The following is a 27,805-nucleotide window of genomic DNA, read 5'->3' on the forward strand; positions in this document are numbered from 1 at the left end:
GACTAACCCATTTTAATAATATATACTGATGTTCACTTTCAAATGTGAACAAATGTACATCTGAATTGGAGTTGTTAGATTTCACTTGCCTTGCAGTGTATGAGAACTGCGGTATGATAGTAGTATAGTACATAACCGAGTGTATAATGGCTACCTGCAGGTAAAAGGTCGTTGTTATAGGCATGGTATAATTACATTCGTTACTGTAAGTGGCTTGACTCTTGTTTTAATCATGTGTGTAAATAACCAGCAGAAAAGATCAATTTCTCTTTTGCAATTTGATGGATATGCAGGGTATATTCTTGACAGAAATTCAAATGTGTACTATCATATAAACATCCAGGTAAAATATCAACAAGTCATTTGTATTGGTTTCAGACTTAAGTATGAAATGAGGGCATGAGGGAGTGTCGAGTGACTTCATTTTTACTGTCACTTTTATTTCAAGAAATCATAATTTATCATCTCCCCTCTTTCATTTGTTGTCCTAGACAAAGGCTCATACAAAGAGGTTGTAGAAGTCTGTGAAGAATTACAAGATCATTTAAATTCAACATTTGATATCATTTTATAGAATGGACTTTTTTTTTTCCTCCAGGTAATGACAGAAAAAAAAAAACTCTTGTATCCCGGTTTGGGTTTTGCTTGCTCCAAAGGAAGGTCACCCCAAAGCATGCCTTACGTCAAGGGGTCTGAGGGGAAAAGACTGAAGAAAAATTCATACGTTAGTAGCTTTAAGCTTGAAAATAGTACACCAACAGATATGTATGGCCATCTTACACAAGATCCTTCTCCCCTTCCCCCTTTCCAGAGGGGGAAAAAAAAATGTTTCATAAGGAAATTATGTTGTAGGTTTTCCTTGTTTATTTTTTCAATTGGCAATCCATTGTGTTGAAATTTTCCATGGTAACTGTCACTGTTGTGCAATGAGTAAAAAAAAAACATAATGCAGTGTATTTGTCAAGTCATTCCGATCGTTTCTAGGATTTTACCTTTCTAGCCCACTGTTGCATGTACATATTGATGGATTTCTATTCAGTAATGTTTTGATATATATACTATGTCAATAAAAAGATGAAAACAAACTTTCTAACCTCTTGAGTGGATTGATTGTATGACTTTGTCCTGTGGTCTTTCCTAGTGTAACACGTGGGACATGTTAAGATCAAGAATGATTTTCATACAACACACAAACACAGTCAATCAAAAGGACAATCAATACGATTTAGTATAGAGTCATTGCGTTGTGTTCTTTAACCCGTTGAGGACGGACTGATTTTGTTACAACATGCATTTCCCACAGACACCTGTCCGAGTATACTTGGGACTCGTCCTCAACAGGTTAAGAGTATGTTAAAGTGCTTTTACTCACAACAGTTGAAGACAAAGACAACTCAGTAAAGTAGACACATACTCACATCTTTTTTTTTCCAAATTAGGAAGTATTTAATTGAACAAGAGAAAACGTAACTTTGTTTCATTTAAGATATAAATAATATAAAGAAAGAGGAAACGTTGAAATGTTCAGTCTCTCCCAGAGCATGAGAAAACAGTCCACCACAGTATATATATATCTGAGCGACCGTCTCCAGACAGCAACTGGTCGATCAACAACAAAATGGAAATGATTTAACAGTCAGAAAGGTTTTGCCTATGAAACATACTTGCATAATACACCGCACAACTTCAACTTGTCAAAAGTATGACAACAAAAAAGTGGGTCTTCCAATTTGCAGCTGGGGTGAAGCTACCCTGTGTTTTTCATGATGCAAGTATGAGTTTACTGTAATGTAACAGAATGTTATCCCCCACCATCTTGGTTTCTACATGTGGACAGAACAGGAACTCTTCACTGAGTATGCACATACAAGGAAATCGTGCATGCGTTTGCACTTTAGAATGTTCTCTACATGTATTGGATACTAATATCAAATACCAATTTGAGGCCGACCCGACATCATGCATGTTGCAGGTGGTGATGTTAATCTCATTCTGTTCCTCTCACAGTAGAACATGTCTCTCTCTTATTATGAACCCTTTCTCCTTTCAAGCCTGCCCTCGCTTGCTGTATTTGATATTGACAGGGATCGCTGGTGTGGGGGTGGCCGTGCATTTGGAAAGGACAGATATTTTCCCCCATCTCCAATCTATGATTGATTGTGAAGTATTATGCAGGCTGTGTATGAGATGTTTCAAAGGTCTTCTGAAATAACAGTTTTCAAATGAATTTGTAATTACACCAACTGAACAGCCAATAATTTGCTGACAGCTTTGATGCACTGTGATGGAAAATCAGATCAGAGAAAACCCCGACTTAAAATTATTTGCATGTCCGTCCAGATGGAAAATAAAACCCCACAAACTACAGAGATTATTACATACTGTATCTTGTTGAAACACTGATGCTTAACTATGATTTCTTTATGTTGGTTGTACATTTTGGGGCAAATTTCCCACATAGAAATATTTCACAGTTTGACAAACTCACAACATTACAAACAGAAAAGAAAACAAAAAGACACAAAAATCATGACATATAAATCTTCTGAAAACAAGATCAAAATATACATGAAAATGTAAATGTGCATATTTATCAACACATCGAACTACACAAAACACAGTCCTAATCACTTTCTAATCATATCCCATTCTTCGTAGCGTTTAACTATTCAAATTCATTCAAATCTATCAAAGTCACTTATACATTATTGGGCCACTAGAAAGTTACCTTAAACAACAACAGGATGGCATACTCTGTCTTTTATTATCTTCAAATTTCAATACAGTAAATAAATAATTTCAGCCTACAGCATTCATTGTCACTTGCACTCATTTTAGTGAGACTGAAATACCATGTTAAATCTTGATATTAAGATTTCTCAGTGTTACATTATTTTAACCTTGAATACATTATGTAAAATGCAATAATATTTCAAAATCTATTTTTGGGCCAATGTATATGTACACAATATTACTTTTTTGTTGCTTCTGTAGAGTTTTTCAATTGGCTCTACAATATGCAGTTACTTATCTCCCTTTCTCACAGTTTGTTGTCATTCAAACCTGGTGAAATGACTTTGGTAAAGGGCGGGGTAGAAAATAAGGTTTAGATTGTTGGAGATCATGTGACATGGCGCCTATGAATATCACACAGAATATCACTTACAGAAGCCCCAAGTTGCAGACACAAGTCCATGGAATAAGCATGGAAATAGCCAGACTGTGTGTGTACTCCTACATCAACTACAGTATTTCATTGTGAATGCATGTCCACGATGAAATTTGAGTAGTAATAATCATCATACATTTACAAATAAAACAAAAGAACACACCCTTGTTTCATGTGAAATTGAGCTATGCAGCATACACGATCAAAGACAGAATCCCCTGCAGTTGTTCGATGCCTGATTTTTGGCTACACGTCCTACAACCTTACACGACAGAGTCTGTTGCACATCAAGAGTGATTAGCATTATGTCTTGACATCACGCACCCATCTCCACCCGACTCTAAGACAAACCACTCCTACGGTCTGAGATACTCTCTGAACTGGCTGGCGGCCACATCCCTGTTACCACACCAAGATATTTCTCCCAACCTACAAGACAACTCCCATAGATAGCCATGATGTGCTTTTAACGATGGACTTTAACAGCAGATATACAATTTGTTACTATGATTAAAGGTATGTGATGGTTAAATGTTAGGCATATACTTTGGCATGCATAACGATGGCATGTAAACTACAATGTACAGTACCTACAATTCTACCAACAAAGAATGTATCAAAATTGAGTATTCACTGATAATATATGCAGTTGATTGTAGTCTTCAAACCCTCCACCGCTCTAGCTGAATACAAGAGTCTCATGGCTCTAGACTGACTGTTCACATTCACACGGTGCTCAGTGTGTGGATGGGTATGTACGTGTTCATGCATGTGCGCCTTTTCCCACACTCTAAAGCAAGAGGTGATTTTCGGGTCCTTTCTCTCACAACCTGTACGGTCATGAACTGAATTATATAAAACCACACCCCTGTAATAGCATATGATACTACTACTAGTAATCACATTTGGAGGCTCAACAGTGAAATATAGGTCCTAACAGAAACAAACTATTGACTCCTCTACCGCAGGAAACACCAACAACAAGAACAAATTAATACATTGGTAAATAAATAAAAGCAATGCAATAAAACAACAAGGACAAAAAAATCATGACAAAAACTCTGTACAGGTTTCAGTTTTACCAAAACACACACAGCAAATGATAATACATTTCTTCCAAAAGATTAATCAGAACAGAGCTATCATCAGTGCATGCAGTAGTGAATTAAACAGCCTGGTAATGAAACTATCAAGTCTATTGTCTCTCTTGAGTTCATGAACAACCATTAACATACACAGAAGAAGAGATTACGCTGCTTCACGAAATACATTAAAAGCCGTAAGAACATAAATCATGCAAACATACAAAGCCGACACCATCCATAAATTTTACTTCCCAGCACAGTATACTTACACATCAGCCAAACGATATATGTAAACCCTTTCATTTTCTTCCTCGATCAACAAACTTTGTCTGACTCTTAAAACCTCTAACCAGCATGGTACAACACACATGTCACGTAAAACAACGACATAAAATATCTAGATAAGAACTAAACAAAATTGGACTACGGAACGAAAATATGCACACATGCACGTATCTGGGTACCTGCCCCTCAGTAACATCATGTGTAAATAGGAGTTTCTTCCTCCCAGACCAAACATACAACTTTCCATTGCAGAATATCAACCAACAGAAAGCAAATTGAATACACATCACAACCAATTAAGTAATGCTCGCTTAGCCTTTTGGAAAAAAGAAAAGAAAAAATCAGGAATCAATATATCAAAATACCACGACACTAGGCTTCATCTTCCTTTGAGGTCTTTTATCATGTGTTGTTTGTTGAAATGCTATCTTGCATCAATCTTATCCTCCACTAAACAAGCACTGAACTTGGGTCATGGGCTTACCCTGAAAATTTTAAGGAGTATTTTTTTTAAAGACTATTTTCATGGTACTTTATCTCTATTGAACTGTATTGCTCAAAGTATTCTTCATCCTTTTTTTTTCCATTTATGAGACTTGATCACCAGATACATTCCATTTCTGCCCAGTACGTATATCCCTTTTCAACTACCTAATGACCTTTTTTTTTTTGTTATCTGTCATTCCATATAGTCATGGATAATTCACAATCCTTTATATGCCCAGCAAACAGGAGGCACTGCCAATGCCAATGTCTTACCATTAGAATTCATTGCCATGTCCACTAGGATTTGAACTCATATCCTTGTTATTTCAGATCGAGCATTCAACCACAAGACCACAACATCTCCACGGTTGTGAGGTTGCACGGTCTACTCATTTCACATGAATGTCTTGCAGGATGCTCTATGACTTCAAAACTTTTGTTATATTAATCACAGTCCTTAGTTTGTTTTGTTTTGTTTTTGTTTTTTTCTTGTCAATTTAGTAGATTTACAGCCTGGTGCATGCATGAGCAATGACAATTAAACGAGACTGGTTCGTTGTCAATTTGTCATGACGGTGAACTCTGCTCTGGTGTCAGCTGTACTAGCAAGCAGAACATTACAAAGTATGAATCATAATGTCTATAGATTCACCAAGATTCACAGGCAAGCTGCACTGAAATACCCATTACTAGAGCCTGTCAGTCATGAGACAGATTTACATAAATCACTTTTCTCCTGAAGGTATTTAAGGGGTAAGTGTGCCAGGTGCAGCTTGCTCTCCGGCACTGCATCATGCCGGGAATCCACCTCTGAAACTGCAGATTGTGTTCCACTGTGATATTTTGCATGGAAAACCCATGAACACAGACTGATATCCTGTACGCTGCACACAAGTTCGACTGACTGACCTACTCACTGTCTTTGAGAGATTCTCACCAGACCGCAGCAGCAACCCAACAACAACCAAGATGTCATATGACATGAAGCACAACTCTGTTCCTCCTCTTCTCTTCAAACTTTCTAATTCTAGAACTATTGTTGATTATAAAGTTTACACACACATGACAAGTTGCCATTGTAGTCTGACATGTATGATACAAATGATACTCGATAATGTCATTGTACACAAGCAATATTCAATTTTCAAAAAGAGCATATATACAAACATAATTCTCCATACAAGCGGTTAGATCACGTGTTACAGTATGATTATATATAAACAGCATAGCATGCACCGGCAACCCCTTACTTTAACAAGGTTGAAATCTCCAACCATTTGGGTCATTTGCTGGTTGTTTGTCACAGTTGGTTTGGATTATAACAATAATTATTTTGTTTCTCAGATATTCTTTGTCCCTTACAGTAAAATGAGCATTTCTGTGATAGATTTATTGGATAAAAGCCTTTCTTTTCCACTAGATCAAGCAGAGCTTTCAACTATCATATGTGACCCGCTACAACAAAATAGTCCTAAAGTCGGGTGAGGCCGATTATTTGAAAATTGCATGACACAATTTCCTAATCTTTCTGCTTTAAATTGATGTATAACACATCTTCTAAAAATAATCGGCTGTGGAGATATCGATGTTTAAAAGAGAGCATGTCGAGACGTCTGGGAAATCACTGTTTCGAGAAAAGCGCCCTAAAAGATCTCCTTGCGACGCAATCATGCTCAAGGGACACGCAAGTCAGTATTCACCTCCGGACAATAGAAGGTAAGCCCTAGCAACCCCCGAAATGCTCATTCAAACACAGCGTCGGCGGTCTCCTCACCGACCAATCAGTGACCAGGATGCCAGGAGAAGCGGCTGGACATAGCGCAGCTTGCCAGCACGCACCAGTCGACTGGGCGGTGTGCGAGCTTCACGCTTCGGTTAGCGGCAAGCAGCAAACTGACCAATGAGATCACTCTGGTCGTTGTTAGGGGCGGAGCCTATCTGTGGCGCTCAATCCAAATGTTCGAACCCGTTTCTGCTTCGTTGAAACGCCAAAAAACATGGCCCAGAAAAACGCTATTTTTTGGTCTTTCCTTTCATCATTTTGCTTTAAAATTTCGACAGACGATAGAAGACATGTCAGACTCTAATAATATGTCAAATTCAGAAAATCGTAAGTTTTGACCAATTTTGATGCTCTGACTTCAAACTCGATTTTCACGGCTTTGACCGCGCGCGACTTTAGGACTATTTTGTTGTAGCGGGTCACATATGTTCTCATATAAAATCCTGTAATGGCATTATTTAGCAAGCTCAAGCTGACTCTTGAAGACAAATGGGACACATGTAGATTTTGATAGTAGCAAAAATGAAGGATTGCAGGATATTTTGAATTTAACCTCAATCACATACTGTGCCTCTTTCTTTACCAGTGCCTTTGATATCAACATTCCTTGAATTTTAATCGGCATGCATTTATGGTTCTAAACAGTACAGAATAGCTTGAAAATTTGTTCAGATAAGATGACGGGTCGTTACAATTTGTTTAGAAAGAAGATATGCCATTTGTTCCCAAATTTCCACCAGTAGCAACAATTCATTCCACTGATGGAGAATTTTTAAACACAATCTATAATGTACCTTGCCACTAAAAACTCCACAGAAAAGGCTATAAGATTCTGTCAACATACCACCATTATCGAAACAGAAATCAGTTTCATATTACGGTATAACTTTTTTTTCTTACATAATGGCAAGAATAACAAAGTTGACATTCGTAATGATGCTCAAATAAATGCCCCAACCCATCCCCTTCAACATAAGTATAAAAAAGGTCAGAAATGGAATTTACATGATGAGGCTAATCTGCTGCAGCTATTTCCAACTGATGTCGGGGGAGTGGGGAATGAAGTTTACAGACTGTACGCACTTCATCATACAGATACACACAGTACTCTAATCCCTTGTTTGACAACATGCTCCTCTGACTCTGCGAGGAATTCTGGACAATGACTCTTTTTTTTCTAATCTTTCGCTGTCTGGAAAGCGGCTCAGCCTATGGCAGCCCTTATGTCCTTCTTGTCTATGGTCTAGACTGGCACTAAGATCTGATGTGGTGGAGACTATGACGGAGCATGTTGGTCAAAGAAGAGATTGTTTTCTGCTTACATCACATGTAGCATTTTTCTTTCTTTCTTATTTTTCTGTTAATAATTGCAAAAGGCACCATTTCTGTTAACAGTAAAGTCCTCCAGAAGAAGTCATCTCACCACACACTGTTTGCTGCTTGTGGTACGGACTGTAGCAATATGCTGCACCAAAGTATCGACAATACACTTTTGTGTGCAGCACCTATTGAGTCCAAGAAGTCATTTTGTGAATGTGTGTTTACGGGTGTGTGTGTGTGTGTGTGTGTTGGGGGGGGGGGGGGGGAGCTAGTGGGAGATGGGAAAGGGTGGGGAGACTGTAATTGGGAGACATACAAATAAAGGGTGTGTGAAAAGGCTCCTTCACAAATTTTGTTGAACCTGCACTGGACAATGACACGCTTCCTTCTCCTCTACATTTGTTTTTTTTCATTGACATTGTCCAATCTTAATCATTCATCTACATGATAACAGAAATCAAAGGTTTACTCATATATTTTTTTGTTGCTCTCTGCATCGGGATTTCTAAGTACGATTACCAATTCTATACAATTTTTTTTTTTTAAAATTCTGACTGGTTTGCTACAGTATTCATGAAAAAAAGAAAAGAAACTAGAGCACTGTGAAGCAGGCCATGAAACATTTACATAGTAAATGTGAGTGAAAATTCAAATACCACAAGTATCATTTGGCTTGAACAAAAATGCAACTGAACACAGCAGTAACGCTGCCTGACATGAATTGAAATCATGATCAACAGCGTTGAAGTTTCTGCGTCTTGGTGACAATTTTGTGTGGACGGGAATGGTGCAGTGAAAAAGAAGCTATGTGGAGTGGTGTCTACAGGTGTTTCAGAATACTTTGCTTCTTTTGTTGGTTGGTGACTTTTTTGCCAAGTTAAAGGGATTAGAACTAATGCATTGAAGGAGTGCATATGAATGTTTACTGCTACTCTGCACTGGCATCACAAATCAGCATAGATTTTTTTTTTCTTTTTGTCTTTCATATGTGCTCTTAAATTGTTCACAATTTAGCCTGTACAGAGAAAAAAGAAACAAAAATTACAATTTCATATATTGCATACATATGTTATGAAAACAAAGAAAATGCTTTGTGAATCAAGTTCTATTGCCTATTTCATTTTACATTATTTCATTTTCTTTTCGTATGTTTTTTTTCTTCTCAAGACTACAAATACACTCAAAGATTAGATGTAAAAATCATAAAAAGAAAGAACACAATTTGTCTTTACTAAAGCAAGGTATACAATACATCACGACCACACAGACTTTGGACTCATACAGATAAACTCCTTCATCTACCCGTATATATGAGAAAAATTAATGACACCAGTATAAGAACCCCACACTACAAACAGATTTTGAAAACCCAACTCTCATTTGGATACTAATCACTACAGAGCGAGAGAAAGAGAGAGAAAAAAAAATGTTATGTACAGCTTGTAAGGGAACATGGCTATTCTTTCTGTAATATTACATCATACACAAATACAATGCTATTTCTATGATATTACACAGAGGGAGAAATTGGACAAAGGAAGTTTTTGGGAAAAAACCAGAAAGTTTCATTTCACATCACCCACAGTTCAATAGGTGTAACATTGGAGTATCATGACTTATTCGATAGCATCTTTTCAGATGCATAGCAGGAGAAACTCCATTCCACCTATTAGGGGAGGGAAAACCACATATAGCTTTTGAAAAATGAGTAATTTTGAGTAATAATTTTGTTCCATTATTGCTTATCCTAACACTTCTTCACAGCAGGACAAGGGGAAAATTTTGAAGCTGAGATTAAAAAAGAAAGAAAGAAAGAAGTCATAATTTCTGGTTTGTGTATGTGGGTAGGAAAAGCATAGAAAAAAAAAAACATCTCTATAATGCTTCCAGTATTTTCACTTCTGACAGGAGCCAGATAATTCCTGTTAGAATGCTACAAGCTAACGTCCAGTCTCAGGGCTGTCAGCCACTGCTCACATGGCAGCCCTTTGTTCTCTTGGCTCTCCTTTGCACATTACAGGTTGCATCTTCCAGGATGTAGCTTGAAGAAGAAGATGCACCTACAGCAGACGTCAGGAGCTTTTTACCAAGAGGGGGGCGGGGCACACATCACCCCTCATTCCCTCAAAATGTAAAGGTGTATTGGCTGATATGTTGTACCACTTCCAGCACAGTCAACACCTCAACATCAGTGGCCTCCATAGATCAGCCTTCTCCTCAAAGGCCAATTTTTGCTTCTGTCCACTTAACTACAAAATGTACAAAGAAAAAAGGTCTCTGTGGAGTATGGGGCATTGTGGGTAGTTGCTAAAGTTTGAATTAGGATTGGGAGGTATTTATAAAAGGAGCCATCGGCAACTCAGTGTTTGGGCGTTTTCCTCTCTTCTTCCATTCTCTAGGTTTATATACATCTACGTTCTACTTTCCAACGTTGCATTGAAGATAACACAAAGTAAAACAAGTTGAGCAACAGAGCAAGAGATAGAAGGAGAGAAACAAAGAGACAAGAGAGATTGAGAGAGAGAGAAAAAGATGTGATAGGAGGAGAGGGGCGGGGAAATCCCCTGCAGCCACTACGTGGATACATTGGGAGGGGCTATACATCGACGACAACCTTCTGGTGAATGTCTGTGTTTGCGACCACCTGGAGCAAAGAGAGACAGAGAGAAAAGGCCAAATCCAAAATTACCACTGATGCTGAGTTTGAAAAGGTCCTGGATGCTCTGCTGTTCTTTTCAGCCTATATCAATGCTGGTATATTGAATCAATGAACAAATACAGATTTTCTTACATTTCTGCTTTGAACGTTCTTAAAATATAAATGCAATGACACAAGGAACTACAAAACATTGGTATGTCAACTCACGAATTTAATCATAAATAACCTTCATCATTGCTACTTTTCAATTTGTTTTAGTCTAAATGTACTTTCAACAGCTTCTGGTCTCATATTGGTCTTGAGACTGTCTCATAGGAAAAAAAAGAATGGCTCCATATTTTCTGAACTGAGGTCATGGAGTTTTTGGATGCCAGGTGTGGTCTGGTTCCATGTTACCACCCAACTTAAAACAGGCACAGCTTTAAAAAGGTCAGCCTACACTACAGTGCATTACAGTCTTTGGGCAACACATTCAATAAGACTGGAAACAGCAAACAGTAAGTCTCATGTGTGTCAACTTCAATCTTGAAATATACCATACTTTGAAGAGAGCACTCCACCTAAAAAGCATACATAAGTATTCATATTTCTCCCAATTTACCAACCAAAGAAAGTACAAACAGGGTAAAACAAAAATTAAATAAAGCTGACAAGGATTTAGCATAGTTTTTGCGAATATCATAATTGGATGGGCATTTCAGATTACACTGGCGAGGAAACATATACGCAGCCATATGACATTAATCATACAAAAATTTATGTCAGTACATGAAACTCACTTTGATTTAATTATTTTGATTTTCACAGAGCCATAAAACATTGATCAGACTCAGATTTAGCATAACGTATATCGATATATCAAAAGATAAAGAGTAAAAAAAAGAAATTGAATGGGAAAATGTGGTGGAAAAAAGAGAAGAAGAAAGAAAAAAGAAGGGGCACACCCGTGAAAACTCACATTGCAGAATTCTTCATAGGAGATCTTGCCATCACCATCCATGTCGGCGTTGGTGATGGTCTTGTCCACGATCTGCTGCAGTTGGGTGTCCTTGAGGTTGGAACCCACCATCATCTTCAGGACTTGGAAGAGCTCCCCGTTGGAGATGTAGCCATCACGGTCCATGTCGTAGATGTTGAAGAAAACTGCAAGGTGCAATGGGGAGGTAAGCGACAAAATTGAAGCCAATAAGCTCACACCCTCATAAACCTAATGTCTCAAGAGCTGCAGAAGATTGTGACTCCAGTGCCTCTCATTATGTTGTTTTTTTCTTTTCAATTTTTAGATACACTAGTATTCTTTCGGTTTGCGTTTATTCCGTGCTTCAAGCAAGAATGTAGGCACTGGTGCCAGGGGCTTAATGCACATTCACAAATTCCTGTGGATACAAATGAAAGATTCTTGTCTAAATATCACATACAGTCAAACCTGCCTCAGTAAATAGTGGCAACTTGTCTATAGCAGCCACTTGGACATATACGGCTACTGTAAAATTCCCTGAGAAAAAAGCTGCGTCAAAGCTCCTGCGCATAGTGGTCACCTGTCTTTAAAACATGTATCCAACAGTATACTTTAACCTGTAAATAGTGGTCACAGACCCATACGGAGCCAAAGGCGAGTCAATAATTCAGCATATTTTGTGCTTTCTAGCTGTGCCAGTCATGCATGGTGAACAGTTCAAAAAGCATTCTCCCACCATTCTCACATGGTAATGTACTCATAAAAAGCATAAAAAGCTTGCTTTCTGTACGCACACTCATGTGCAATAATGTGATCATACAAAGTCATTTTTAATGCATGAAACACTTGTATATTTATACACACACATGGACATGTTTGCCAGACACACAAAATGTCAGAGAACCTGTCTATAGTGGCCACCTGTCTATAAAGGCCACTCTTTTTATCTCCCTTGGGTGGCCGCTACACACAGGTTTGACTGTATTGAAGTAGGATAAGGAGCTATGAAGGAAGTAGGATAAGAAGCCATAGGATAAGCTTCTGGATCATAGCCACCTATTAATGGAACAGAAGGGTCCTTCAGGGAAATAAACTTCCTGATAACTTCATCACGTTCTTGAAGATTATGATTTACAAATTTGCATCAATGATCATAAAGTAAATATTGTTTGGTCTGGTACCTGACAAACACTGCTACACAGGTATGATGAAAATCAAAGCCTACATTCTCTTTCAACACCTGGGAGGAAGTCATGATATGTATGACAAATGATTTGTTTCATTATAAATGGCTCCAAAATGATACAATACTGATAGGAATGTGAACACTAAGCCTGTACATTCTGTCAACAGCGCCCTCACTTGAGAAAAACTGGCACATAGCTTTCATCCTTGTAACTTTCACAATCTGTAAAAGCCATCTAATTTGTGTTCCCATCATAAATGACTGGCCTCCCTGCTTGACACCCCAATGCACAGGACATCCAGGGTGATATATCAGTTTAATGATTAGACTACTGGTATGAAAACAGCTGGAAAAACTAACACACACAACACAAATCATTAAGCAATGTTGTTGTTTTTTAATGGAAGACATGCAGTGTTGGAATGAAAATAACTTAGGATATGGTGAATTATACCACAGTAAATAACAATGATACTCACATCTAAGTTTTGACTCCTTGTCCCCCTTTACACTGAACTGTGATACACCCTGGATGAATTCTGGAGGTGGAGAAAAACAAACAAACAAATGACACCTAATATATTGTCAGTCTTAAAAAAAAGGACCTAATATAACACACTGTTACAGGAAATCTTCCACAACATGTACAACAAAATGTGAGTACTTCTACAGCAGGTATTGGTCTAGTACTAGCAGGAATTAATGAAAAAATGCAATTAAAAAAATGTATATTTTAAAATGTACAATGTATGTAACAGTTTCTCTCCAAGCTAAATGGAATTACTTTGACAACTGTTTCTCTGACATGACATATTCATATATTTTTTTCCTCCCAAAATGTTCATGTGAAAACTATACTTAAATTGAGAACCTTCTTCTACTTACATTATATTCAATACTTGTACTCGATGACACGGGCTTAGCAAGTTCAAGAGCCATAATGCATATTTGTTTTTGTTTTAGTTTTTAATAATGCAAATGTGGCATGTTTCTGTAGGTACAGGAAATACTGTGCACTACAAATATTCAAATTAAACCACATCCACCTGAAATAGGGTAACAGCAATGGCTCTTTCCTGAAAAAGGTCTTTATTCCCACACTATTTTCAACCTTTCATCTGTTCCATCATCTTCTTCTCCCCGCTCCCTCCATATGAAAGGTCAAGATTTTAATATGAACATCGTAGCCTGCACTGCCATCATCTGATGGAGTAATCCATAAATCAAATCAGTTTTTGCTCATTAGCATGGCACTGTTATACTTATTGGTTTTAGGGATCATGGAAAAGAAGGCAAATTTTCAACCTTGCAAGTATTACCTTGGTTTATGTATTTTATGAAGAATAAAAGGAAAAGACACAAAAAAATGCAACAAAATGATTATATTGTAATCTTCATCACAGTTGTCAGTGTCATAGTAAACTTAATCTAAACCTTCCTCCTTTCCACTGATTTTTCTTCCGTCTTTCTCTCTCTCCACCTCTTTCTCTTCTACCTTCAAGCACACATCATGCATTTAGAAAGATTTAGGTTCACCTTTTCTGCTTTTAGAATTTGGGAAAAATCCTTCTAAGGGACAATTCTCTGGGATCTACTATCTTTTATTCAACCCAAACTAATCATTGCTGTTCACTCAAGTTAGTCATTCAAGTCAGTAATTGCTATCCCATATTTTCCAGCATGTGCAATTTGTTTACTACCTTTTGCAAAAAGCAAGACAAAACAAAATAAAACACAAAAAACTGTCCATTTGTTGAGTTGGTACAAAGTAATCTTATCATGCTTACTGAGCAAGGTCACGTACTTACTTCATGAGTGCTATTTGATTTGGTTATTGCTTCTTTTTCTCCTTTCACAGGATTTTCCTTCCATCATATTTGGACAAATTACAGACCAAAGGACTTATTAAGAAAAAGACACCTATCATACAAACTATAAAGAAGAATAGGTAAAATAAAAGGTATTATGACTTTCCTCTGTAAGCTAAGGCAATGGTGTGATATTAAAATATCATATATATTATTCAGATGTGAAATGCCACACACATGTGACATTTAATGGAATAGGGAAGATTTATGTGTGGGGGTGCCCATTTTCTGGAGGGTGTGAGGGCGTGCTCTTTGGTACCTTGAATGAGTTTACACACACACCAGAGCAGCACTTGATGATTTCACAGTCAGGCACTCGAGAAATTGTAATATATTCCTATTTTCACATTTTTTTTCTTTCATCACGACGGGTTCTGCCAGAAGTTAACAATTATTAAGACATTTTTCACATTTATATGATGCAAGATGAATTATGAATGAATTTGAACCACAGCTGCCTGCCACCAAGGAATGCTATCACCATGTTTGCAATCAATAATTACACTGTGACTTTCCACATAGTCTTTGCACCGGGAACACTTCCATGAATGCCGCTTACACCTCTAATGACATACAGAAAAGTGAAAAAAGTGGCATAAAAATGTGAAAAGAGAGAAATACGGGCAAAGTGGAAGGAATTGTGAACCCAACCCTCACCACATACAGTGTGTCTCCATCTCCAGTGACTGCAAGACTGATGTATTCTTTTGACACTTTAACTTCCTTAATATATTGTCAAAAGAGTAAGTCCAAATGATGGTCCTTCAAAACAATAACTTTCCTCTATATCACTGCCAGAACAGCTGTATGAAGAGTTATAAATACAAAAAAATCACCATGGGATATCAATTTTACTTTATACATGAGATATTTGAGATTGAAGCTGCTGATAAACCACAAGATTATTAAAATATATGTGATAATTTTAACAAATACACATGTATCTTCAAAATATTTGTTATATAACAAGTGAATTAATTAAGCATCATTGAAATGATTCAATTTTTCTCTATTTGAAGATGACCTTACTTTAAAAAGTTTGAAAATGGTGTTTATTGGTTTTTGTATTGGTTTTTTAAATTCAAACTCTTCATGTATGCATTGTGCATTACGTGTCATATTTTTTTAATTAAAGAGACACAACAGCTGCAGCCTCCACTAAAGATAGACACTATACTTTTACCATATTATGCAATCAGACAACGTCTGTGCAGGACACAATGCACTGTGAATCACATGCAAGCATTTTCCTCCTTTTTTTTTTTCTCCACACACATGTCACACTGATTAGAAATAATGTGGTTGGAGGCGAGTTATATGAGGAAGGGCAAGCATGAAGACAGTGTTGCTCAGTCTTGGAACAAGACTTTACTTCAGAGAGGAAAAGGTCAGTGAGGTGCAGGCAGGCAACAGAGACACACTAAAGGTTACAGGGGCAAAGATGGGAATCCACTCTGGCAAGGAGTAAGTGGTGTGTGAGAGGTGTATACATTATATGCTCATGATGTGAGGATCAGAGTTGGAGGACGGACGAAAAAAAACAAAAAAACACCAATAACGGGGAGGAGCAGGGAAAGACAATAGGAAGGAGCAGAGATAGGCACAGGGACGGATTAGCGATAGGCAGAGGGGAGTAGGAGAAATATACACAGGGGAGGAGCAGTATTAGGCAAAAAGAGAGGCAGAGAAAGGCACATGGGAGGAGCAGAGATACATAAGCACAGGGGATGAGCTGAAATAGACACAGGGAGGAGCTCAGAGATGGGCAAAGGGGAGGAGCTGAGGTTGGCACATGGGAGGAGCAGAGATGGGCAACGGGGAGATTGGCACAGGGGAGGGGCAGGGAAAGGGAGTAGGGAGGAGCAGAGATAGGCTTGGGGGAGGAGCAGGGTTAGTGGGAAGGAACAGAGACAAGCACTGGGCAGGAGAAATGAGACACATAGGCACAAAGGAGGAGTATGGAAAGACAGTGGGGGAGAGCATAAGCCCTTTTTACACTTGTGTTTCTTAACCCCATACTTTCTCTGACCCAGGACTATCGTTAGTCCCGTACCAATTTTTTCAGCATTTTACACTCGCCATTAAATCCCGTACTAAGCTCTTGTCCTGGGCTAAGGAGAAAATTGACCTTTTTACACTCATATTTTTTAGTCCCGTACTTTCCAAACCACATGAATATTCATGATTACGCTGTGCACTGTACAAATACACGCATGCACCGGCAGCACTTGATTACCTCGTTTCTGATTGGTCAGTGGGGGGTCGGACTTCGTCTCCGTCGCTTAGCCCCGGATTATTTTTTCGTTCTGTTTACACTCGCTTGCTTGGCACTGCAATTGCGGTGCTAACCCTGCTATTTTGCAGGGCCAGATAGTACGGGATTATTGGTGGGGCTAGCCTACTTTGGCAAAAACAAGTGTAAACAGAAAGTGGGCTAAGGAAAGTCCGGTACCAACGGTGGGGCTAAGCCCCCCCCCCCCCCCCCCCCAGCCCCACCGTTTGTACGGGACTAAGCAAAATTTTGCAAGTGTAAAAAGCCCTATAGAGAGGCACAGTGCAGGAGAGGGTTTGACGCAAGGGTGGAGCAGAGATAGGCACAGTACACATTATTTCCATACAGCACATGATTTTCATCTTGGTAGAGTTTTGCGCGACAAAACAAAATAAGGTCAAGCCATCTGTGGGAGATCAATTGTTCTGATCACAGCACCAATGAATCTCAAAGTAGAACATTCCCAGATAACATATTCCACTCCATGAGCAGAACCCAGGTAGGATAGTAGATATCACTCATATCTTTTCTTTCAAGCACAGCTGGGATAAGAACGGCTTCTGTCTCAGTTTTCACAGACAAAATCATTTCTGTGCACACACACACACACACACACACACATACATATATGTACACAAGAAATAAACCTGAATAAAAATAATCCTGTGCCTTATAAATTCTTGTAAATTATAACATCAGATTCATCAATCATCACCCTGCACACTGGGTAGATCATTCCCGCGCCACCCACATGTCTTGCGATATGAATAACGGCAACATGACAGACACTAATTGCTAACTCGCACACTGAAATGAAACTAGCGAGCAAAATGCCTGCTATTCAAAGCTGAATAAGTGTGGGATGATGGCCTGGAGAAAATTCTTAAAGGCAACATGAAATAAAGATGGATGGAATTGAAATAAACAACATATACAAACCACTTATTTGTCACTGAGTGAGTGATTGATTTTCTTTCAAACTTGAAAAGGTCAGCAATGTATCATGCACACATTTGGTACCGCTACAACTGTAACTGTGCATATTCCTTTGATTTGTCACAAAGACAGAGAGAGAGAGAGAGAGGAAAGAAGATCTGTGGGTGGAAAAAAAAATATTCAGCATTTTCCTTTGCTTCTGAATTCCGACTGGGGACAAAAATAAAGGATGAGGATGAAAGATTGAAACAAAATCATTTCCAGATTACACTTGCCAATGACATATGTGGGAGTTAAAGATGGAGTATAAATAATTGCATTGTTCTGTTTTCTATTTTGTGCTGGTGAGAAAGGGGTCATAAAAACTATATCTTGTCTAAAAACGGCAAGAACAGCACTTGACTACACCACATAATCTTTAAAATTTGACCTGAAGCATTTTTCCCCTTAAAAAAAAAATTGCACAGAATAATGAATTATAAGGAGTAATAAAGAGCAAAGATCTAACGGTCTTTTTCTGGCCATTTTCCCCAAATCCTGAGATTCAAGTCTAAATGTCACGAAAGAGAGCGCATTTCAGCCTCATATCCCAAAACAGTGTTGCTTTAAATAAACCTGAATGTGGGATTTTACTGTAAACAGCAAGGCACACAGCTGTTCTCATATCCCCATTGATCACACTAATCTCTAGTAAGAATATTTTGATGCCACACTCCTTCCAGCACAGAAATCATTTTTTTCTTATATAGGCCTATATACACTGAGTATGTATGGATAGACACTAACTGGCACATTGTGTCAATTCAACTTTCATCCAGTTGGAAGGACAGATCATTGATCACTGAACACAATTTCAAATATATGCAAGATTGGTATTATAGCTGATCCAATTATCTGAGCCCTTTCATGCACAGGGCTGGCTTAAGCAAAGACAAGCTGCAGTATTTGCTGCAAAAATAAACTAGAAATGTCGCTATGGCGACTGATGCCTCCGCCATAATGCATGATTCTCCCAATAGGCGTATAGTACAATGTCTTCACAATGTGTGATCCACGACAGTTTCACATAATTGGCAAAATATTGAAATGACAGGTTTATCAGAAATGTTGTGTGGGTTTGTTATAATTTTCTAAGAGTGCAGGCACACATATTTGGGGACTTGAGAATTTTTACTTGAATTCTGACGGACCTTTTTATAAGTTTATGCATTGGGTAATTTCCAAGGTATGAAGAAAGAGTGTAAATGACGGTACAAAATAGATTTATTTATTTATTTATTTATTTTATTTATTTATCTATTTTTTTTTTTGGGGGGGGGGGCATTGAAACCTGGCCTTTGACCCATAACCTTTGACCTTTGACCTTCTGGCTCGAAATTTCCTGGAGAATCTCCATTAGGTAATGCATGTATCAAGTTTTGAAACTAATAATGCAAGCATTGCATATGAGGGAAATAGTAACATTTTGAGGAGTTGACCTTGACCTTTGACCCCTGACTATTGACCCATGACCCATGACCCCTAAATTCTCTAGATAATCCCTGCCAGTCAGTACATGCATATGTACCAAGTTCCACGAAGATACATTGAACCATTTGCGAGAAAAGTGATATTGCAACATTTTCATCTAACCTTTGACCTTTTGACCTTTGACCTTATGACATGAAACTCTCTCTGGAGAATCTTTACGCAGTAGTACATGTCCACACCAAGTTTCAAGAAAATACCTTTGGGCATTGCATAGATATGGGGGAAATTGCAACATTTGTAGCATTTTACCTTGACCTTTTGACCTTTGACCTCTCGCCAATGTCACTAAAATCTACTCAACTAATTGTCCCATCATACATCATCCTTGGACCAAGTTTGGTGAAAGCTGCTTCATCCAGTTTTGAGTTATCACATAAACAGATAAATTTTAGGATTTGACCTTGATCTTTGACCTTTGACCTCTGTCTGATTTCACTGAAAAACTAATCAAGTAATTGTCCCATCATACATCATCCTCCAACAAAGTTTGGTGAAATTTGCTCCATCTAGTCTTGAGTTATCGCGTAAACAGATACAATTTCATGATTTGACCTTGACCTTTGACCTTTAGCCGATTTCACCCCAAATCTAATCAAATAATTGCCCTATCATACTTCATACTTGGACCAAGTTTGGTAAAATTCCAGTAAATATTACTCAAGTTATCGCGTAAACGAAAGCGGACGGACGGACAACCCGAAAACATAATGCCTCCGGCACCACTTCGTGGCGGAGGCATAAAAAGGTACAGAACATGATGTCAGCTTTGTAACCACCTTAAGACATAACAAAACAAAACTCGAAACAAAACAAAATCTATGATCAAGATTCCATGACAAGGGTACAAGACAGCTATATCTGCAAAATCTTTCCTGGCTTTACTATATCAACAATATTGTTGGAAATCAATTTGCTGTACTGTTTACGAGGAAGAATTTTCAGTTGGTAGCCATAGGTAAAAATAATGCATAATTTTAAATCTCTCTCTCTAAAACACAACACACACAAACACAGGCAAAAATTCCATGAAAATACCTCTGCCTTCCATCACTGCACCATGCATTCCTCTGAAATTTCTTGAAGAGGAATGCACTCAAGTTCCAAACCATTACGTTTTGTACATGTCAGCAGTAAATCCTGCCCTCTGAATAATGCAACTCAATTGGTTCAAAACTTATGTTTCATATTCCCCCGAGGTACTCAAAAGAAGCTGCCAGATGAGATCATGAATGGGGTGTCTCTTGAGGTCACGGCATACACAGCTCTTAAGTCTGTCGCAGTCAAGGACATGCAAATCCCAGACAACTCCCGGAAAGGTGGAAGGGCAGCTCCTTGTCGCATACCCTCTCCTTCGTCGTCGTCGCTAGGAAATAAGAAATCAGCCATGCCCAATGGTGGTCAAGTCGAAAATAAAGGGTCGCTGTGGGGCGAGCCACAATGCTATGAGCTTAACTACAGGAGCCTGCACAGGCAAACTGCCTTGACATACAGTCAGAAATCACTTGTCAATCTGGCAGTGTTGAACATGCTCGTTTTCTTTTTGTTTACAATGTAATGAAACAAGTTTGTTATGATTCAATTTGATGTCAATAGCCATTTTATAGTAACCACTTGACTGATGACTGTTTCTTGTTACTTTTTTTTTTTGGGGGGGGGGGGTGGATGCCTCAGAATGCAAAATGCATTTATATCAAACAGTGACCGCCTTCAACAAGCACATTATGTGACAATCATCATATGTCATTAGTTTGCATCACAGTTGATTGTGTGCTGTGAAAATTTGACTTTGACACTTTTGACATTATCTCAAAACATTGACACAATCAGAGAACTTGGCTGTTTGTTTTTTTTCTCACCCCTCTTGATTCTCAAACTTGAAAGAAGAATACATGAAAATGCAGATACAAATTGTACACAGATAGAATAAGTCCTGTGTCCTTAGCAATTAAGAGAATTTACAAGGTACCTTTTACAGAGAAAGTGGTTGTGAAAATTCAGTGAAACCAACGGTAAAAGATGAAAAGGAATAGGAGTGAAATGATTTATGATTATTACTACTGCTGTGGGGTTCAAACCAATACATAATCATGATAAAATTTGAAAATAGGAAGTTTGGCACAGTGAGTGCTATCATACAGTTGTAATCATGTGTAAGTTACTGTAACACTGTAAGACTACGATAGTAATTTTCAGGAGCCCATATGAAACAGTGTCTAGTAAATTGCACAGTGATCATCAAAGAGCATAATTTTATTTCTTGGCTTGTGCTCAAAGTTCTCTACTCCTTTAGTTTTGTAATTTGAAATACTTCAAATTACAGTTGTACTTTTTTTTCTCCAGGTGAATTCTCTCCATGTATAAAAAAAAATACATATTCAATCACTACTAGGAAAACGAAATTAGCATAAACAGTTTTGAAAAAGACTGACATAAAAAAAAAATGCACACATATTAGGCTCTGGGAATTTTGTCTTTGCTAAAAACAACAAAAACAGATAACTTGAAAACAAACTCCTTGTCAGATACATTTACACCCACAGATTGTTTACCGCAGTTCTTCTTAATGCAACAGGCAAAACACGAAGCAGTGCCGGAGGCAAGGTTTATGGGATGCGGTTTGGTGGCTCTTTCACTATCATGCATTTTGCAAGCCTGCATCAGTGATAATACCTCAAACTTGAGATATGTCTCCCCCTCCACCCCCTCCCATACTAAATGCAAAATTCATTCCTAGTTCTTAAAATGCATGAGAGACCTGCTTGTGGGTGAGAGCACGGTATATCGCATCCAAGAGGATGAAGAGCAAGGTGGAGAAGTTGTGACTAGATGGTGGCTCTCACAATAGGAAGATACAATACAAATTTCAGAGGTAGTGAGAGAGGGTAGTGGAAGATCTCGCATGGGAAAGATAACTCCACATCATATGATGAAAAAAAAAAAAAAAAAAAAAAAAAAAGAAAAGAAAAAGAGAACCTCAATTTCAGGAAATCATAAGAGGATATGTTACCGGTAACCTACTTGAAATATGTATCAGGATCAAATTGAAAGATAAAAGCATTTCATGTCTTGATTAATTAAACTATGTACTTGACAATGTATGTGACTACTGGCATTAAAACATAAACAAAGTCCATGTATCTACTATATCTATGATTTTCCCTACAATGTACATCAATATCTCTTGATATCTGTACCTATATCTATAATACACTTATCTCTATCCCTATCTCTACATCTATGTCTGTGTCTATGTACAGTATCTATGTTTCTGTCTCTCTCTGTTGTTATTTTTCTATGTCTCTATCTTTGTCTATATCTTCATCTCTCTCTATAGCTACACACTACAATATGTAGGCCTATACATGTACCTAGATATACAATGTAGCTCATGCAGATATGAATTAGAACAAATCCTCCCATTTGTTCATATGAAGTATTTCTTAAATTATGGTTTGCATGGAGTGTAACATGAACATGCTTGAAAAGCTCTTGACACCAAATATGAAATTCATGTCTTGTTCGGTATGCAGGGCAAAAAAGGAGGGGAGGGATTGTCGGATAATTATAACATGAAAGGCCAGAATCAGAGAATCGAAGTCATCAATCAGCGTTATTTGAATTCACTGTGTTACCCTAGCAACCAGAGTGTCTTTATACCTCTATACCTTCAATTCTGTCATGCTATACTCCTAAGCTTCAATCAGTCAGCATACCCACTCAGCTTGTCCCTATTCACTGCTAGTCTCCCAATATAAAATCTCTTTGATGAAGTGAAGGCCACACTGAATGGGACAATTTGCCACTTGAAATTTTGCACATCCACTAAATTCTAAACATTGCTGGAGGAGTCAAAATAAAAAATAAAGAATGAAATAAAAATCATTAATAATAGAGATAAGAAACTAGACTGGTAAATATCTACATGTACATGAAAGCATACAATATATCTGTTGATATACAAGCACAATGAAGTGAAGCCGGTCGTCAGGGAGGTTTGGGGCAAAGACTACACCACGGGAATCAAGGTTCTCAATCATCCAGACACCCACTGACTAGTCTCAAGGGAACCAGACTCATATTTGCCCGACACAGCTATGGTGAGATGTTACACAGAATAGAAAGGGGGGGGGGGGGGGAGATTCACAACATAAAAGAAAGAGAGCTATGAAATTGGAGAAAGAAAGATCAAAAGAGGGAGAGAGAAGAGTATGATAGGTGAGAAGCAGGGATCAAGAAAAAGATAGAAGAAAAATAGAAAGATGGCATTTCTTTCATTTACATCAATACAGATACAGTAAATATATTTATCATCAAATATACTTACAATTACATCTTACGGAAAAGTGAGAAATTTGACATGAATCTGGTTGAGGTCTAGTCATTTCTCCGGTGCCATAACAAATTCAATGATGTGAATGTGAGGGTGGAATTTCATTGCATTTTACAATGTCAGAGCCTACAAAAATGTTCTCTATTAACCACCTACCTTTGTTATTCATCAAATTCTTGCATATTTCAGCACTGTGCATTCATAAAATACTGACATGTAGACCTAAAGGACTTGGAAGGTATATTTTCCCTGGACTTATTACTCTGTATCCTGATCACACCACCATGTTTAAATCTAAAATCAATGACAATGCATGCGATAAATCATATACAACAGCATTATACTTATCCACATTTTGGTGTTTAACAAGCATATGAAGTGCTCGGGTTGTAATCTTTTGCCAAAACCTCTCAATGCGAATCAACCATATCTGTACGTGGCATATGGCATAAGAATAGCAAGCCTCACCTCTTGCTAAACACTGCTTTTATAGCTGGAGAAAAAATGCCTAGATGTTCTTACTGTCATTTGAAATGCAATGATGATAGTAATAATTTTGATGCTGCTGCTAATGCTGCTGATGATGATGATAATGATAATAACAGGATATGAATAGCACTTCAAACAAAGGTTCCTATTAAACTGCTAAATGTAATCAATGTGAAATGTAAAATGCCTCTCTATACTCAAAGTTAACTAAATAGAAAAAATAAATAAATCACACAAACAAAATTGGACATGTGTGGTGATGCATCACCTCATCTTTTGCATGTGTGATAATTGCATAGAGTGTCCCTGTTTTGTGAAAACCAGAGAAACATTAAATTTCCACAACTCTGGTTTTTTGTCTGATGCTATTAAAACCTCATCATTTCTCTCTTCTTGATTTTACCCCTTTAATACAGGGATGGATATTTTTTCTCACATAATTTTCCGAGCCCTCCAAGCCTCCACTAAATGTATGAGTTAATATAAGTTTCAAGAGATGGTAAACAAAGTTTCGTTTTGAGTGGTCACCAACACTGACGCCTACAGACTGAAATTATGTAAATCTTATTTACTACAGGTGGATGCAACATCATGGTTACAAATAAAAAAATATCATCCCCTTATATTGTGCATAATATTATGTTAGCTACTGTATAAACCAATAAGAGGGGGAAAAACCCAATTGCAAACGAAGCTTACTACATGTACCTTTCTAGTTGCTAGGGCAATTTCCCTGTAACTGTCTGTTTTAAATATAAGAATCAACTACATTTCACTCCTGGGCTACTGAAATCAAACTACCATAACTGTGCATTTCACACAAACACACACTGAAAGAGAAATGTAATAAAGAAAGAGGTCTGTTTCCACAAAGACTATGCTCCTGGCCAATGAGGTTCACACCTTCCTGTGGGTGTCAAAAACTCTGCATCTAAGATGAGTTAAGAGGAAAGGATCTGAAGAGGGGGAGGGACAATATCGGGAGGATTTTAATATTTAACAAAATAACCTGTTCTAACTCTGAAAAAAAAACAACAACAATAGATGACGGTGGATGAACCTACAAGAGATGGAAGTTTTTTTTTTCCTTTCTAGATATTTGACAGCAATTCCATTGCATTATTACTTACAAATTCAATTCTCATGAAATCAGAAGAGAAAAACTGACCTCAGAATGTGAAACACAAGTTTTTTTTTCTTTTTTTTTTTGAGAGAGCGAGAGAGAGAGAGATGGACTAAAGAACAGAATCCCAATATATGCAGAGAAATTTACCTACAAGAAAGACTTTATCTTATTCGAAGGGCACTGACATCTAACCACAGTAACGGATCAGCAAGTGGACAGATGTTCGAAGAATTTGATCAACAGCATTTTATCTAACATAATAATTCACTTGGATCTTTGACATTTGTAACAACACATGGTCAAATGATGATAATGTTCAGGTGCACGTAGGACACAGCTGATACGATTTGAGAGGTAAACAAGATCTTTTGAATCTGATGAAAAATCAACTTCTTCAGTCATGGATGCATGCGATGTTATTTACTATCCCTCGGTACGCTCTCTTGCGAAAAAGTGATATTACCAACCAGTCACCAAACAGACACTATAACAAGCAACGAGTAAGCAAGATTACAGGCAAATGGTCAGTGGAACTATTTCTCTGGTGGCTATTGCAGTCAAATGAATCTTATTTCTACTGATGGCTACAGCAAATTGAAGTGCCCTTCAGATAACCATTCTACAGTGCACTACTCAATCTGAAGTATGGGGGAAGGGAGATTTGAAAAGGAGAGAAGTGTGTAGGAAGATTACATTTCAACATTCAACACTGACTATTATTGTAATCTATCACTGACATTGAGAATACAATGAACCATCACTTCAAATGAAGATTTTCCATGATATGGGTGCAACCCTGGAGATGATTTCCTTTGGACGAGACACTTTCGTTTTTATAACACCCGCAAAAGCAATGTCCCAGCTCACCGCCCTGACTAGATTTTTCTAGTAAGAATACTTTGGACGGAGAGACAACGGAGATATTTGTATTCCCCTTTGGGCAGTAGTAATTTACTCTCCGATAAAGGAGCGACAAAGGCCTAGTGTAGGCATTACATCAATATGACATTACAGCAAAGATGAAAATCAAGCTCAGGGGATCACACTTTTATATCGCAGACACACATTCGTGTCACTTAATTTATGAGCTCCACGAAACAGTGGTCCCTCGTAGGGTCTTTAAACATGCATGCTCCAGCGCACATGACTCATACAACTCGTTTGGGCTAAAACACAGCTCTCATAGTGTAATCTCATGCATATCAATAGCACAAACATCTTTTTTTTTCTCTCTCTCTCTCCTTGCTGCATGATGGGTGAGAAGACTGGGCCCGCTTTGGAAAAGTAACTTCAAATTATCATCCACAGCCTCCTTGCAAAAGTAATTGGTTATTGTGAAATAACTTTCACTTTAAGGAAGATACATTGAAGGTGTAAAAAGTAGCATTTTTACAGTACATGTACAAGCAATACATTTGTTAAAGACATAATTTGAGAACAGACAAAAATTGAAGTGTTTTGCTCTTTTCCTATCACTTTGTCTTTTTAGGCAAAATGAAAGACAAAACAAAACAAAACTCACCATTTTAGATCATGTAATTGAAAGGCTTACCCTAAATATCTTTTAATTCTTGGTGTTTCCACATCACAATCACTTTTTTTTTTTTTTAATTCATCCTAGCTGGGTAAGACTTATTCATGAATGTCAACCCAGGGCCAGCAAGTATTCACCCATTACCTATGCTGAGAGATGGGTCCTAGATAGGAGAAAGGTATCTTTCATTTCTCAGTCAGACAAATTATTCAAAAGTTGTGACTGAATCTTCATTACGCAAAACACAAATTACAAGAGGTAGTTCACAGATATGTTCAAACACACACACATGTACACACACACACACGCTTGGATGTCAGCATGAAACGGTCATAGTTCTATCCTTACTCTTACTTAGTTCACTATTTTTCACACCTAACTTTAAATCTTGGTTTGTAGCAAGCTGATTCCAACTGGGCAAAGAGTCTGCCGCTAAAAGTCAAGTCGGGTTCCTGGGACAATACTTGAGTGTATCAAAGCAATTAATCCAACTGACTTGACTGTGCAGAAGACCGGGAACTCACTCCTAGCCCAGCTAAAGCTGCCCCACCGTCTCAGCGGCCCCATGGACTCACCTTTGAAGTCCACCTCCCCGTTTCCGTCCTCGTCAAATATATCAATGACCCTCTGGACCAACGGGTTCTGCTGGAGCTCCGGTAGTGACATGAACTCATCCACGCTCAGCGAGCCCGAGTTGTCCAGATCCAGCTTCTTGAAGCGCTTGCCCAACCTGCGGATCTCGTCCGCATCAACTGTAGATGACAAAAATAATACAGTGATGAGAAAAAG

At 38.0% G+C, this 27,805-nt stretch overlaps 1 protein-coding gene across 1 annotated transcript in view; it reads right to left on the reverse strand.

The window, feature by feature from the left end:
- Window positions 1-8,620: 8,620 nt before the first annotated feature.
- LOC139713723 (calcineurin subunit B type 2) overlaps window positions 8,621-27,805 on the reverse strand; it is a 40,026-nt gene continuing 20,841 nt past the window's right edge. The window contains exons 3-6 of the mRNA XM_071625428.1: window positions 27,592-27,768; window positions 13,411-13,470; window positions 11,746-11,930; window positions 8,621-10,772 (exon numbers count right to left, since the gene is read on the reverse strand). Coding sequence (XP_071481529.1) covers window positions 10,725-10,772; window positions 11,746-11,930; window positions 13,411-13,470; window positions 27,592-27,768 — 470 coding nt within the window. The 3' untranslated portion in view covers window positions 8,621-10,724. The remainder of the gene's footprint in view (window positions 10,773-11,745; window positions 11,931-13,410; window positions 13,471-27,591; window positions 27,769-27,805) is intronic.

This window comes from Diadema antillarum, unplaced genomic scaffold (genome assembly GCF_040938485.1).
Source record: "Diadema antillarum isolate AM-2024a unplaced genomic scaffold, OU_Dant_1.0 seq00002038_RagTag, whole genome shotgun sequence".
NCBI lineage: Eukaryota > Metazoa > Echinodermata > Echinoidea > Diadematoida > Diadematidae > Diadema > Diadema antillarum.